At 40.2% G+C, this 11,817-nt stretch overlaps 1 protein-coding gene across 1 annotated transcript; it reads right to left on the bottom strand.

Annotated features, from left to right (window-relative positions):
- Positions 1-302: 302 nt before the first annotated feature.
- LOC116119342 lies at positions 303-1,169 on the bottom strand. Its single transcript, XM_031405282.1, has 2 exons — positions 710-1,169; positions 303-661 (listed from the first exon to the last, which is right to left on the bottom strand). Exons 1-2 carry the CDS (start codon positions 1,167-1,169, stop codon positions 303-305), a joined length of 819 nt encoding a protein of 272 aa, XP_031261142.1.
- Between the last annotated feature and the right edge of the window lie 10,648 nt (positions 1,170-11,817).

Genomic DNA, 11,817 nt, shown 5'->3' with positions numbered 1-11,817 from the left:
ATTGTCCGACACTGGTATATATGTGGTGGATAACTAACAGCATTTCTCTTGCTGCCATAATATTGCCAAGACTAACTTCAAGTAACTTTACTAGCATCGAACATGAATTTTACTGATAGCTCCTTGCTTGATTGTCATGTTTCGCCCTAGGGCATCTTTTGCTCTGGTGTTTCCAGATTCTATTTCTCTTTTCTTTTCTTCCTAACTAGCTTTACATTGCCAAACGTGACACATCCACCAAACCTAGCTTTTCTCTCTCCCTTATTTACTACATGTGGCGATATACCCAGAACACCCCTTTTTCAACATCTTCCTAGCTTTTGTTGCACTATCATCATGCTAGTTGGGTGTCCTTCTCCAAAAATGAAGTTATCCCCATAGTCTAGATTAAACTTGACTTTTTTCCTACGACAGTCTATCTCTGCTCCATATCTACTAAGAAAGTCCATCCCAAGAATGATGTCAAAGTCTGGCATATTGAAGACAATCAAATCTACCATCATATTTCGTCCTTTAATTTTCACTAACTCCTCCATTAAGACTTCATTGGTCACTACACCCTCACCATCAGGCAATTCAATCCTAATGGCTTGTTCTACTCTAATAGGCATTAACCCTAATCTCTTAATCATTCCATATGATATGAATGAATGTTTAGCACCTGAATCAATCAAGGCACACAAGGGAGTATCGTGGAATTATAACTGACCAGTGACTGCTGAAGGGCTGGCATCTGCCTGCATCTGGGCCACATTATATACCCTGGCTGTCGTGCCTCCAACTACAGGTATTGAAATTGTAGAACCAATGGGACAATCTCTAGCAATATGAACTGGCTGGTGGCATCTGAAACAAACATTGGTCCCCACTAGACATTCACCTCGGTGTCTTCTCCGACATTTCTTATAGTAATTGACCTCACCTTTCCTTTGTTGGCCCTTTTTCTTCATGTCCTTCCTGTTGGCTTTAGGTAAGACTCCTTTCTTGCTTTTACCCTTATCGTCTTTGCCAACAACTTGTTCTGCACTATTGGATTGACCAAGTTGGAGAGGACTACTTGCCACTGTCGGGGAAAGAGCTAATTTGGTCTCCTTCCGTAAGTACACCTCTGCTCTGATGGCTCTGGCGAGTGCTTCACTATATGTTTGGGAGGGCTGATGACCCGACATAACATCTCTGGCAATAGTGGGATGAAGTCCCCCCACAAATCTCTCCAATCAGGTCTGTGGTGTACTGACCAGTGTGGGTGCAAACTTAGCCAAGGAATTGAACTTGATTGAATACTCTTTGACCGTCATATTTCCTTGCTGCAGACTGATAAACTCTTGTAGTTTTGAGGATATCATGTCTACTATCCGGTACTGCTCCTCAAACAATTCCTTGAACCCTAACCAAGTGAGAGTGGTGGTATCTTGAGTCTGCTCCATAAGCTCCCACCATGTCATAGCATCTCCTTTCAACAGGTACGTAGCATACCGGATCTTCTCTTGATCTGTCATAGGAAATAGAGTAGTAGCTTTCTCCACCAACTTGATCCATTGTTCAACTACTACTAGATCATTAGTACCACTAAATTCTAGAGGCTGATGTTTACTTGAGAGGCCATAAATTGGCTCAATCTACTTTGGGGCAACCATTGCTTTTAGAGTACTCGTCCCTATTGCTTGACTTGGTACCACATTGATTGTCATTGTTGTCACCGGAGTACTTGTACTATCTGGCAGGGTTTTCCTTAAAGCTCTATTAACAGCCTCTTGGATCATACGCTCCAATGTTGCAACATCTAAACTCGGAGTGCTTGAAGTAGCATCTGTTGGGTTAGTAGCTTCAGGTGCAGTTGGAACATCTTGTGCATTTGAAGCATCACTGCGACCTGGATCTGTTCTCCTGGTTTTCCTCATATTTATTCCCTATCACAGTCACACATATAATGTTAATCAAGTAAACATACTTACAGCGATTGGACAACTTGAGCAGCGGAACTTTACATGAGGGATATTGTCATCGACTTTCATAAATGCCTAACTCCGTAATGGAAAACATCTTAAAACACCCCTTTTTTTTTTTTTAAAAGTTACAAAATACTTGCTCTAATACCAAATGTAAAACCCCCCTCCAGTCAGGTATCCTCTGAATATCCCTCAATGAGAATCTCGAGGATACATGTCTGGAGAACAACTTGTATTTAGAAAAAATCTGTGTAAGGATAATAATAATAATATCCAAAACATGCATTTAAAATGTCACGCAGGATCCAAACTCATAATTTACAAACTTTAAGAAATTACACAATCAAAACATATTTATAGGGTGGAAGCTTCCAAAGGTATTTCACAAATATTTATCATTTACATTATTTANCTTTGGGTTATTGAGATCTTACCAAAATGAAGGAGTGTGCACCACCAATTGAACCGGAAACGACCCAGATTGGAAAGCCCCAAATTTTTTATCCAAAACTTTTCGTGAAATTTTCGCGAAAATTGTTGTTGAAAAGGGTTGTCTTGGTGTTTAGGGATGTTATGGAGTGAGAATTTTGGTTGGAAAAATAAAATGGAAACAAAAGACGGAACTTTGAAAAATTTTCTCTCAACTCAAAATGCAAGGCGGCGTGAAAATGAAAAAGGTAAAGCGAGTATTTATAGAAAAGCTTCTTCGCCGCGGTGACGTTCATCATTCATGAACCCTAACAAAATTCCCAGGTCTCGCCGCGGCGAAGAAATTTTCTTCACCAGAGCAAAACCAACCTGAGGATGCAAGGCTTATTTCGCCCCGGCGAAGTAAATTTCTTCGCCGCGGCGAAATGCCTTAGAAAAATTTCTCAAAATTATTTTCATTTCTTCGCCGGGGCTAAATCCTGCAGGAGTAATACTCTATTTTTCTCATCTTTCTCTGCCCCGAAGAAGAACTATCTTCGCCGCAGCAACTCCTGGAGCATTTGGATTCCTGTCTTTTGCTGAAAACGTCACTTGAAACACCCAAAAACAATACATAAAAATTCATAGAACTAGAATTGAATTTAAACAAAATCAACAACCAAAATGAAAACAAAAAGTTAACAACGCTTGGGTCAACGCTTGGGTTGCCTCCCAAGAAGCGCTTGTTTATAGTCGATAGCTTGACTCTCTCCATCCTTTAAGTTAGGATGTCCAGCCGGATTGGGATAAAATTGCAACTCAGCACCCTATCAATGTATGGGTTCAATCTCTGTCTATTAACTGTGAAAGTGCCTTTATCTTCATGTGTAACCTCCGCTGCTCCAGATTCATAAATCCTCGTAATACCTTTTGCCTCAACCTCACCTGGCAATTCCCCACATCTTAAGCTAGTCACCAATGCATATTCCATCATCCCGAGGTTTTCCATCAACCAAGAACCACATTTCATACTTTTTTTTGTGTTTTATTGAGTGTAGCAACATATAATGCACTCCCGACCCCTAGAATGTCTTTTTCCATTTTGTGTCCATATCCCAAAATTGATTGAAACAAGTCTCTTTGAATCTCCTTTNAAAGGGAAAGTATGGAGGTACATTATTGGTGGCCACTGCACAGAACGGCGAGAATCACACATATCCTGTTGCATGGTGTGTGGTTGACTCTGAGAATGATGAGTCGTGGACTTGGTTTTTTCATCATTTACGTACGATAGTGCCTGACAGTGATGAGTTGTGCATAATATCCGATAGGCACAACTCTATAAAGAAGGGGATTGCCACTATTTACCGTCAAGCACATCACGAATTCTGTATAAGGCACCTTGGTGAGAACATAAAACAAAAGTTTAAGTGTGCTGGCCTCCTTCAGACATACTACATGGTAGCAAAAGCTTATCGGATTGACAAGTTTGAGGAGCACTTCCAACAAATCCGAATCAAGGATGATAGAGTTGCTAAGTATCTTGAGCGTGATGTTGGTTTTGAGCAATGGAGTAGAGCTTATTTTCCTGGAAGAATGTTTGATGTCATGACCACGAACATAACTGAGTCCATAAATTTGAAGTTGTTAATAGAAAGAGAGTTTCCAATAGTTGCACTTTTTGATGCAATCTAGAGGACATTGTCGCGGTGGTTCCATGAGCGTTGTACGAAGTCAGATAATTTTACTACAACCCTTGTTCCGTCAGTTGAAAAAATATTGCGAGAACGAATGGAACTGTCAAATGCACTGTTTGCCTATCCTTTTAATGCTCAAGAGTTCACTGTACGCGGATATGGTGCGGATGCCGTAGTTAACCTTGTTAGAAAAACTTGTAGCTGTAAGGTGCTTGACATTCAACGTTTACCTTGTCCTCATGCACTAGCGGCACTGAAACACCAACGGAAGCCGGATTTTGGTTCAAGAATTTACATGGAACTTTGCTCCCCTCTCTATATGACAGATCACTACATGCTAGCTTATTTAGAAACGATATATCCGGTGCCTCCAGAAGAGCAGTGGGTAGTGTCACCAGAGATGGCTGACATTATCATCCAGCCGCCATTCAAGAAGACTCCAAAGGGGAGAAAAAGAGTTAAGTGTATTTTATCAGCCTTTGAGGTTCCCCGAAAGATGAATAAGTGCTCAATTTGCAAACAATCTGGCCACAAGAGAAGCAGTTGCCAGAAGTAATCACATGTAGATCCAGATAATTAGGTTCGAAGAAAGATGAAATTCAGGGAGTTGCAAAGGCCAACCGTTGATGAGTTATTGTTTTCAATTATTGATGTTTTAAATTTTATTGTTACCTTTAATAAATCATTCTTTATATTTCTTGTTATATGGAATTAATATGTGTTGTTAATCTTAGTTTGTCAAAATTCAAGAGAAAAGATGGAAAAGAATGTATTGCCCATGATCGCTTAAGTGACTAAGTATATCGCTTAAGCGACAAAAGGTTGTTCATACAGGATCGCCTAAACGACATCACTCATCGCTTAAGCGATCATGCACCTTAAAATAGACTATTTTGCCCATAACATGATCGCTTAAGCGATATCACAGATCGCTTAAGCAATCATGCACCTGGCAGATATTGAATCTGCCCATCACATGATCGCTTAAGCGATCAAAGGTCGCCCAATCGACCAGTAGAAAAATAGAGGAATCGCTTAAGCAATATCATGGATCGCTTAAGCGATCATGCACCTGGCAGATATTGAATCTGCCCATCACATGATCGCTTAAGTGATCAAAGGTTGCTTAATCGACCAGGTGAAAAAGAGAGGAATCGCTTAAGCGATATCACGGATCGCTTAAGCGATCATGCACCTGGCAGATATTGAATCTGCCCATCACATGATCGCTTAAGTGATCAAAGGTTGCTTAATCGACCAGGTGAAAAAGAGAGGAATCGCTTAAGCGATATCATGAATCGCTTAAGCGATCATGTGATGGGCAGATTTCATGATCGATTAAGCGATCAAATCGCTTAATCGACCAGGTGAAAAAGAAAAGAATCGCTTAAGCGATTATGAAGGATCGCTTAAGCGATCATGCGCCATAAAACAAATTTTGAATCTGCCCATCACATGATTGCTTAAGAGATGTAAGATCGCTTAATCGACCAAGCGAAAAAGAGCGGAATCGCTTAAGCGATTATGAAGGATCACTTAAGCGATCATGCACCTTAAAACAGATTTTGAATCTGCCCATCACATGATCGCTTAAGCGATATAAGATCGCTTAATTGACCAAGCGAAAAAGAGCAGAATCGCTTAAGCGATCATGCGTGATCGCTTAAGCGACCATGCACCTTAAAACATATTTTGAATTTTCCCATCACATGATCGCTTAAGCGATCTACGATCACTTAATCGACCGAGCGAAACAGAGAGGAATCGCTTAAGCGGTATCACGGATCTCTTAAGCGATCATGCACCTTAAAACTGATTTTTTGTGCAAATGATTTTGCACAGTTATGACTTCGTACATAAAATTGTTAGTTGTTGGCAATTGTTTGATATAGACGTAAACAGTGTACACCATATATGTTTGATATAGATGTAAAAGAATTATATGTTTAATTAAAATAGAATAACAGTCATGTTTCACAGAACAAAACGTACACCCTAAAGGCATTTTATTGCTCAAACTCTTAACATCTTTATGTTCCGAGAAAAGAAGAACAATTTTTGTTCACTAAGCTTACATGGTTACCTAGTTCTCTTCAATCCTATATATTTGTTCCGAGACGGCCACATTCTACACCATATATGTTTGATATAGACGTACAAGAATTATATATTTAATAAAAATCTAATAACGGTCATGGTTCATTGATCAAATCGTCAAACCAAAGATGTTAAGAGTTCGAGCAATAAAATGGATTTAGGGTTGAGATATGGATAAAGAAGAAGACGGTTTTTTGCTTGTGCAGATGGTTTTGCAGAGTTACAGCTGTCTTCCATGACCGTTATTATATTTTTATTAAACATTTAGTTCTTGTACGTCTATATCAAACATCCTGCTGGTGTAGAATGTGGCCGTCTCGAAACAAATATATGAGGTATGCGATTCGTTCAGTGGAACATGACCGTTATTATATTTTAATTAAACATTTAGTTGTTTTACATCTATATCTAACATATATGGTGTAGAATGTGGCCGTCTATATTAAATATATAGGGTTGAAGAGAACTAGGTAACCATGCAAGTTCTCGGAACAGATATTGTTCTTCTTTTCTCGGAACATAAAGATGTTAAAACTTCGAGCAATAAAATGGCTTTAGGGTTGAGCGATATCATAAATAGTGAACATATCTTATTCTGGTGTAGAATGTTTATGTCTATATCAAACATAAGCACGATTAAGCGATATCATAAATAGTGAACATATCTTATCCTTCTTTCTTCATAACATAAAGGGTGTGTTTGGTTGAATATTCGTATCCATATTTCCAAAATGTTTGTTTGTTTAATTATTTAGTAAATAATACCTTATATTTCTAATTACTTTGAGGCCCCTTAAGTTTCTTAATAATCAAATACCCCTAGGAGTAATTTTAAAATTTAACAAATACAGCCCCACCTACCGAAATCTCACCGTCGGAAAAAGCCATATCGACGTCGGCATCCTGCCAGAAAAATCTGTTACGACGCAGACTGGTCACATCGACAACGGATGTTGCCAAAAAATACCAGATCTACGACAAATCTGGCAGTCGATTTGGTATTTTAAGGCCAGATGTGGCCGTCATTTTGGCCTTTCCTTTTCCGATGAGATCTAGCATGGATCTCGTGGAAAAAAGCCACATCGGTGAATTACCACCGACGGGACGTTTGTAGGCCGTTGTCACACATCTCGGTGACTCTTGGTTGCTTACGCGATTCAAGATCGCTTAAGCAATCTCTTACTGGGCAGAATCAAATCCGCCCAGATCTATGATAAGCGAGGAATCGCTTTAACTCTTGGTTGCTTAAGCGATTTACGATCGCTTAAGCGATCTCTTACTAAATCTGCCCAGATCTATGATCGCTTAAGCAATCCCTTGGGATCGCTTAAGTCATGAATCGCTTTAACTCTTGGTCGCTTAAGCGATCTCTTACTGAGCATAATCAAATATGCCCAGATCTATGATCGCTTTAACTCTTGGTCGCTTAAGCGATTTACGATCGCTTAAGCGATATATTCCGAGGCAGAATCAAATCTTCCCAGATCTATGATTGCTTAAACGATCCTACAGAATCGCTTAAGCGATGAATCGGTTTTACTCTTGGTCGCTTAATCGATCTTAGATCGCTTAATCGATCTTAAGCGATCTCTTTCGAGGCATCTGCCTAGATGAAGAATCGCTTAAGCGATCCATTGTATCTCTTAAGCTATTCTTCTAAGGCGTCTACCCAGATGAAGAATCGCTTAAGCGATCCACTGTATCTCTTAAGTGATTCTTCGCTTTCAAGCTTGGTCGCTTAAGCAATTTAAGATCTCTTAAGCGATCATTTGGGGAACAATCTTGGTCGCTTAAGAGATATATGTGGTCGCTCATATATCGCTTAAAGCGATCACGAGAAAAAGAGAAGAATACTACATTTCTCCTGAATTATTTAATGATATGTCTTTATAAAGGTAATTTTGAAATAACTGTGATTGTGATACATTTCGACCTCAATCATTTTCCTCCCAAATTCGAAAAGAATAAGCAGCAAAATGAAGTTATTTATATCAATCTAATCCATCACAAATCAAAATGTAAGAGGCATCAATGTAATTGAAAGTTTAAACTTAAAATCATTCATAATGGTGCCAAAACAGAATAAATCCTAAGCCACTTTGAGAAGTTTTCGATTTTGGTATAATCACTTCTGAGATCATTGTTTGGTACCATGCCTTGCCAGCAGCCTTGATCGCAGATGCCTCCTCCTGCCAACCAACCTTTGAGAAGTTTTCGAATTCTGTTTGCCAGGAACCTGTCTGAGATCATTGTTTGGTACCATGCCTTGCCAGCAGCCTTGATTGCAGATGCCGCCACTTTGAGAAGTTTTCAAATTCGGTATAATCACTGTCTGAGATCATTGTTTGGTACCATGCCTTGCCAGCAGCCTTGATTGCAGATGCCTCCTCCTAGCCACCAGCCTTGATTGTAGATGCCTTGCCGACAACCTACTCTGACAGCCCAAGCTAGTTTCAGAAGTTCCCTCTCATTGTTTGCCAACAACCTGCAAAATTTTCTCTCTTCACGAACCCAAGTTATGGAGTGCAAGATTAAGAAGTTCACTGAGTCCGTCTATTTTGGTAAAGCTCTGTATAAGCATGACACCTGTAGCATCAGCACCACAACCCAAGTATAAACATGAACATCACATAAACTACAAAATTCAAAGTACAAGTTCCAAACATTTTGATTGGGTTGTGGTAACTCAAAACGGATCCATTTCCCCATGAAAGCACTCAATAGCCCAGCGCTCTCGAAAGATGGTCATTGTTTCGTTATTCAATCTGTCCATCGGGGTGTTGTTCATGTCAAACTGAATAAATTTCAGGGCATATGCCCCACAATCAACATTGCAATAGGAAGAACACATTAGCATTAGAATCAACTTATAGAACAATTGTATTATGTAAGTTAGTTTTAGACAAAATTTACCTTGATTCATTTGTTGGGATGGGAACGCGCTTGACTGACCATTTTCCCTCAATGCTTCATCACCGAGGTGGTCAAACATCCTGCTGTCATGTAACAGCCGTGAGAACAACACATAAATTGGCTCCAACTTGGCCTCCAACTGCCTGTCTCGACAAATTGTTGGGTTGCAATCAAGGATCTTCAGCAACCTCTCCTCTAAGAGCGCGACAACTGCTGTCCAGTGCATTTCCTTGACCAGGATGATGCACTAGATGCTCTTAACCTTTGCTGAACTATGGCCATATTTGGGCCTGTCCCCCATTACATAATGCATCATCCTGTCATCAAACCTAAAATCATTAGGGACGCAGTCCAAGTCTTCTGTGCCCGATCGTTTTCATTTGGCTCCTTTTGCTACAAATGCACCAATGACCTTTTTTAATAAATTGCGATATGTCGATACCAGCGTTTGGCCAAAGGCCACATCGGTGATGGCACAATCGGGATACAGTAGATCACAATTGGTGGTCTGTCGCAGCCTCATCAATGCCAATACCTCATTGATGTGCTGCATCAAATAAAAACAACATGATAAGTATACAATACCTATGGAAAAGATAAGCAAAAATAAGGAAAATTAAGTGGAAATAACTCACCGAGTCGTGAAGCCACCTGCCCATCGTCAAAATCAAAATCTCTCTAAACCATTCCCGAGAATAATCCCTGGTCCTACACTTTACAAGGGCATCACTTCCGGATTCATTGTAATAGGCATAAAAGGGTTTTTTCTTTTCCTCCTCTATTGGCCTATACAAATTGACAGTGGACTCCATTTTTGCTTGCCCGCTTCCTCCCCTTTCCTCCATTTCTACATCCCTGCTTCCTTCGCCTCCTGCCTCAACCTCCTCTATTATAATTGCCCTACTTCCTCCAGTAACCTCCTTAACCTCCTCAATTTTGGCTTCTTCCTCACTTTGTTTCTTTGTTTTCCTCTTAATTCCACGTGTTAGTACGGTGTAAGGTGATTTCACAAACCTGCTCTTTCGACTCTCTCTTTTCAGCCTAGGTTGCACTTCAACTGCCTTCAATACTCCACCAACTTCCTCCTCCACCTTAACAACTTTCTCTCCCACCTTATCCACTTTCTCTTTCACCGTTTTCAACTGCTCTTCCATCCTATCAAACCTGCCATAAACAGCTATTGTAAAACTATCAAATAAACTATTTATGAGGTCAACCACCTGACTCTCCCGACCCACACGCCTTGGCAAAGCGGTAATTGTTGTACCTGTTTGTTGAGGCATAGGAACCTCTTCCTCCCTCCCTTCCTCCCCCCTCCCGCTGATTGCGGCTTCATCCTCCTCGGCGTCTACCACATTTTCAAGCAGTGGCCCTGCAACTGCCCTCACATGTGTGACCCCTTGTAGCTCCCGCATCAGGCGGTCTATCCCTTCATCCATTTCATCCTCCAGTGCTCGGAAAGATGTGACATAGTCTTATTGAGCTTCACCCCCAGTAGCGGTGAGGAAGGGACGGACAACCCCCTGTAATATGAAACAAAATCAATCAGATTTAAGCAACAATTTAAAGCAAGTGCATATTCAAAAGCTTAATCCTTTAATCTTACCCGAGTTGATTGAATTTCAATCTCTATTTGCTCATAATCCCAATGGGTACACTTCTTGTCCTGCCACCACAACATCCTAGGAAATGTCTGTTGCACAACCAAAGAAGACCTAATCCTCCCCCTTGCTTTAGCCAAGACAGGGATGGCCTCATACATCCAAGCCTACATTGTAAAAAAAAACAATCCATATCATAATCCAAACACATATATTAAAAAAAATATAACAAAAAGCTATTACTATTTACCTGCATTGCCCATGGGAAGCCAAACAAATTGTATGTGGCCTTTCTACCCTTCCTCATCCATTGGGAGTGCTTTGACGTTAGGTCTTTTGCTTGCAGAGACTCCATGGTTCACTTAAATGATAGTTGTCCCCATACATAAGCATTAAAGAAATTCAAGTTGCTTACAAACATCACCAAATCAATATCAATGGCTTTTGTTGAGTCACCAGCCATTAGGATTGAATGTAAGAACAATACCAAGCACAGTTTGAACGTCTCTGAATCGTTAAACCCACCATTTATTAACCTTTCCTCTAATTCTTGTGCCTTAATAGATGTGTTCCCCGCCAAAACCTTGTTAGCCAACCTTTTGGCTGCCGGACTGTCCTTTATTCCTTTTGCCTTAACCTCACTTGGCAATTCTCTACATCTTAAGCCAGTCACCAACGCATATTCCATCATCCCGAAACGTAGTAGCTTTCCATCCACCACGAACCACATTTCGTACCTTTTTTTACTTTTTATTGAGTGCAGCAACATATAATGCGCTCCTGACCCCCAGAATGTCTTTTTCCATTTTGTGCCCATATCCCAAAATTGACTGAAACAAGTCTCTTTGAATCTCCTTTCACCATTCCTCAGTGTCTGTAAAATCCCCATTATTCTCGTTAAAACATCCCAACTTGACCTCATGGTCACCCGCACAGGGAAGTACCGTACCGTATCGCTTACACACTCCAACCTATATTCTCTAAAGTTTATGCTCCGGAAAATCTGCACAATCGATATAAACAGAATATCACTTAAAAAATTTAACTAAATCAAATATAAACAAAATACACTATGGAAGAATCGCTTAAGCGATGGGTAGATGATTCTGCCTCGTGCAAGATCGCTTAAGTGATCTGAAATCACTTAAGCGA

This window comes from Pistacia vera, unplaced genomic scaffold (assembly GCF_008641045.1).
Source record: "Pistacia vera cultivar Batoury unplaced genomic scaffold, PisVer_v2 Contig880, whole genome shotgun sequence".
Lineage (NCBI taxonomy): Eukaryota > Viridiplantae > Streptophyta > Magnoliopsida > Sapindales > Anacardiaceae > Pistacia > Pistacia vera.
Note: the sequence above shows the minus strand (reverse complement) of the source record. Positions and strands in the feature narration are given on the sequence as shown.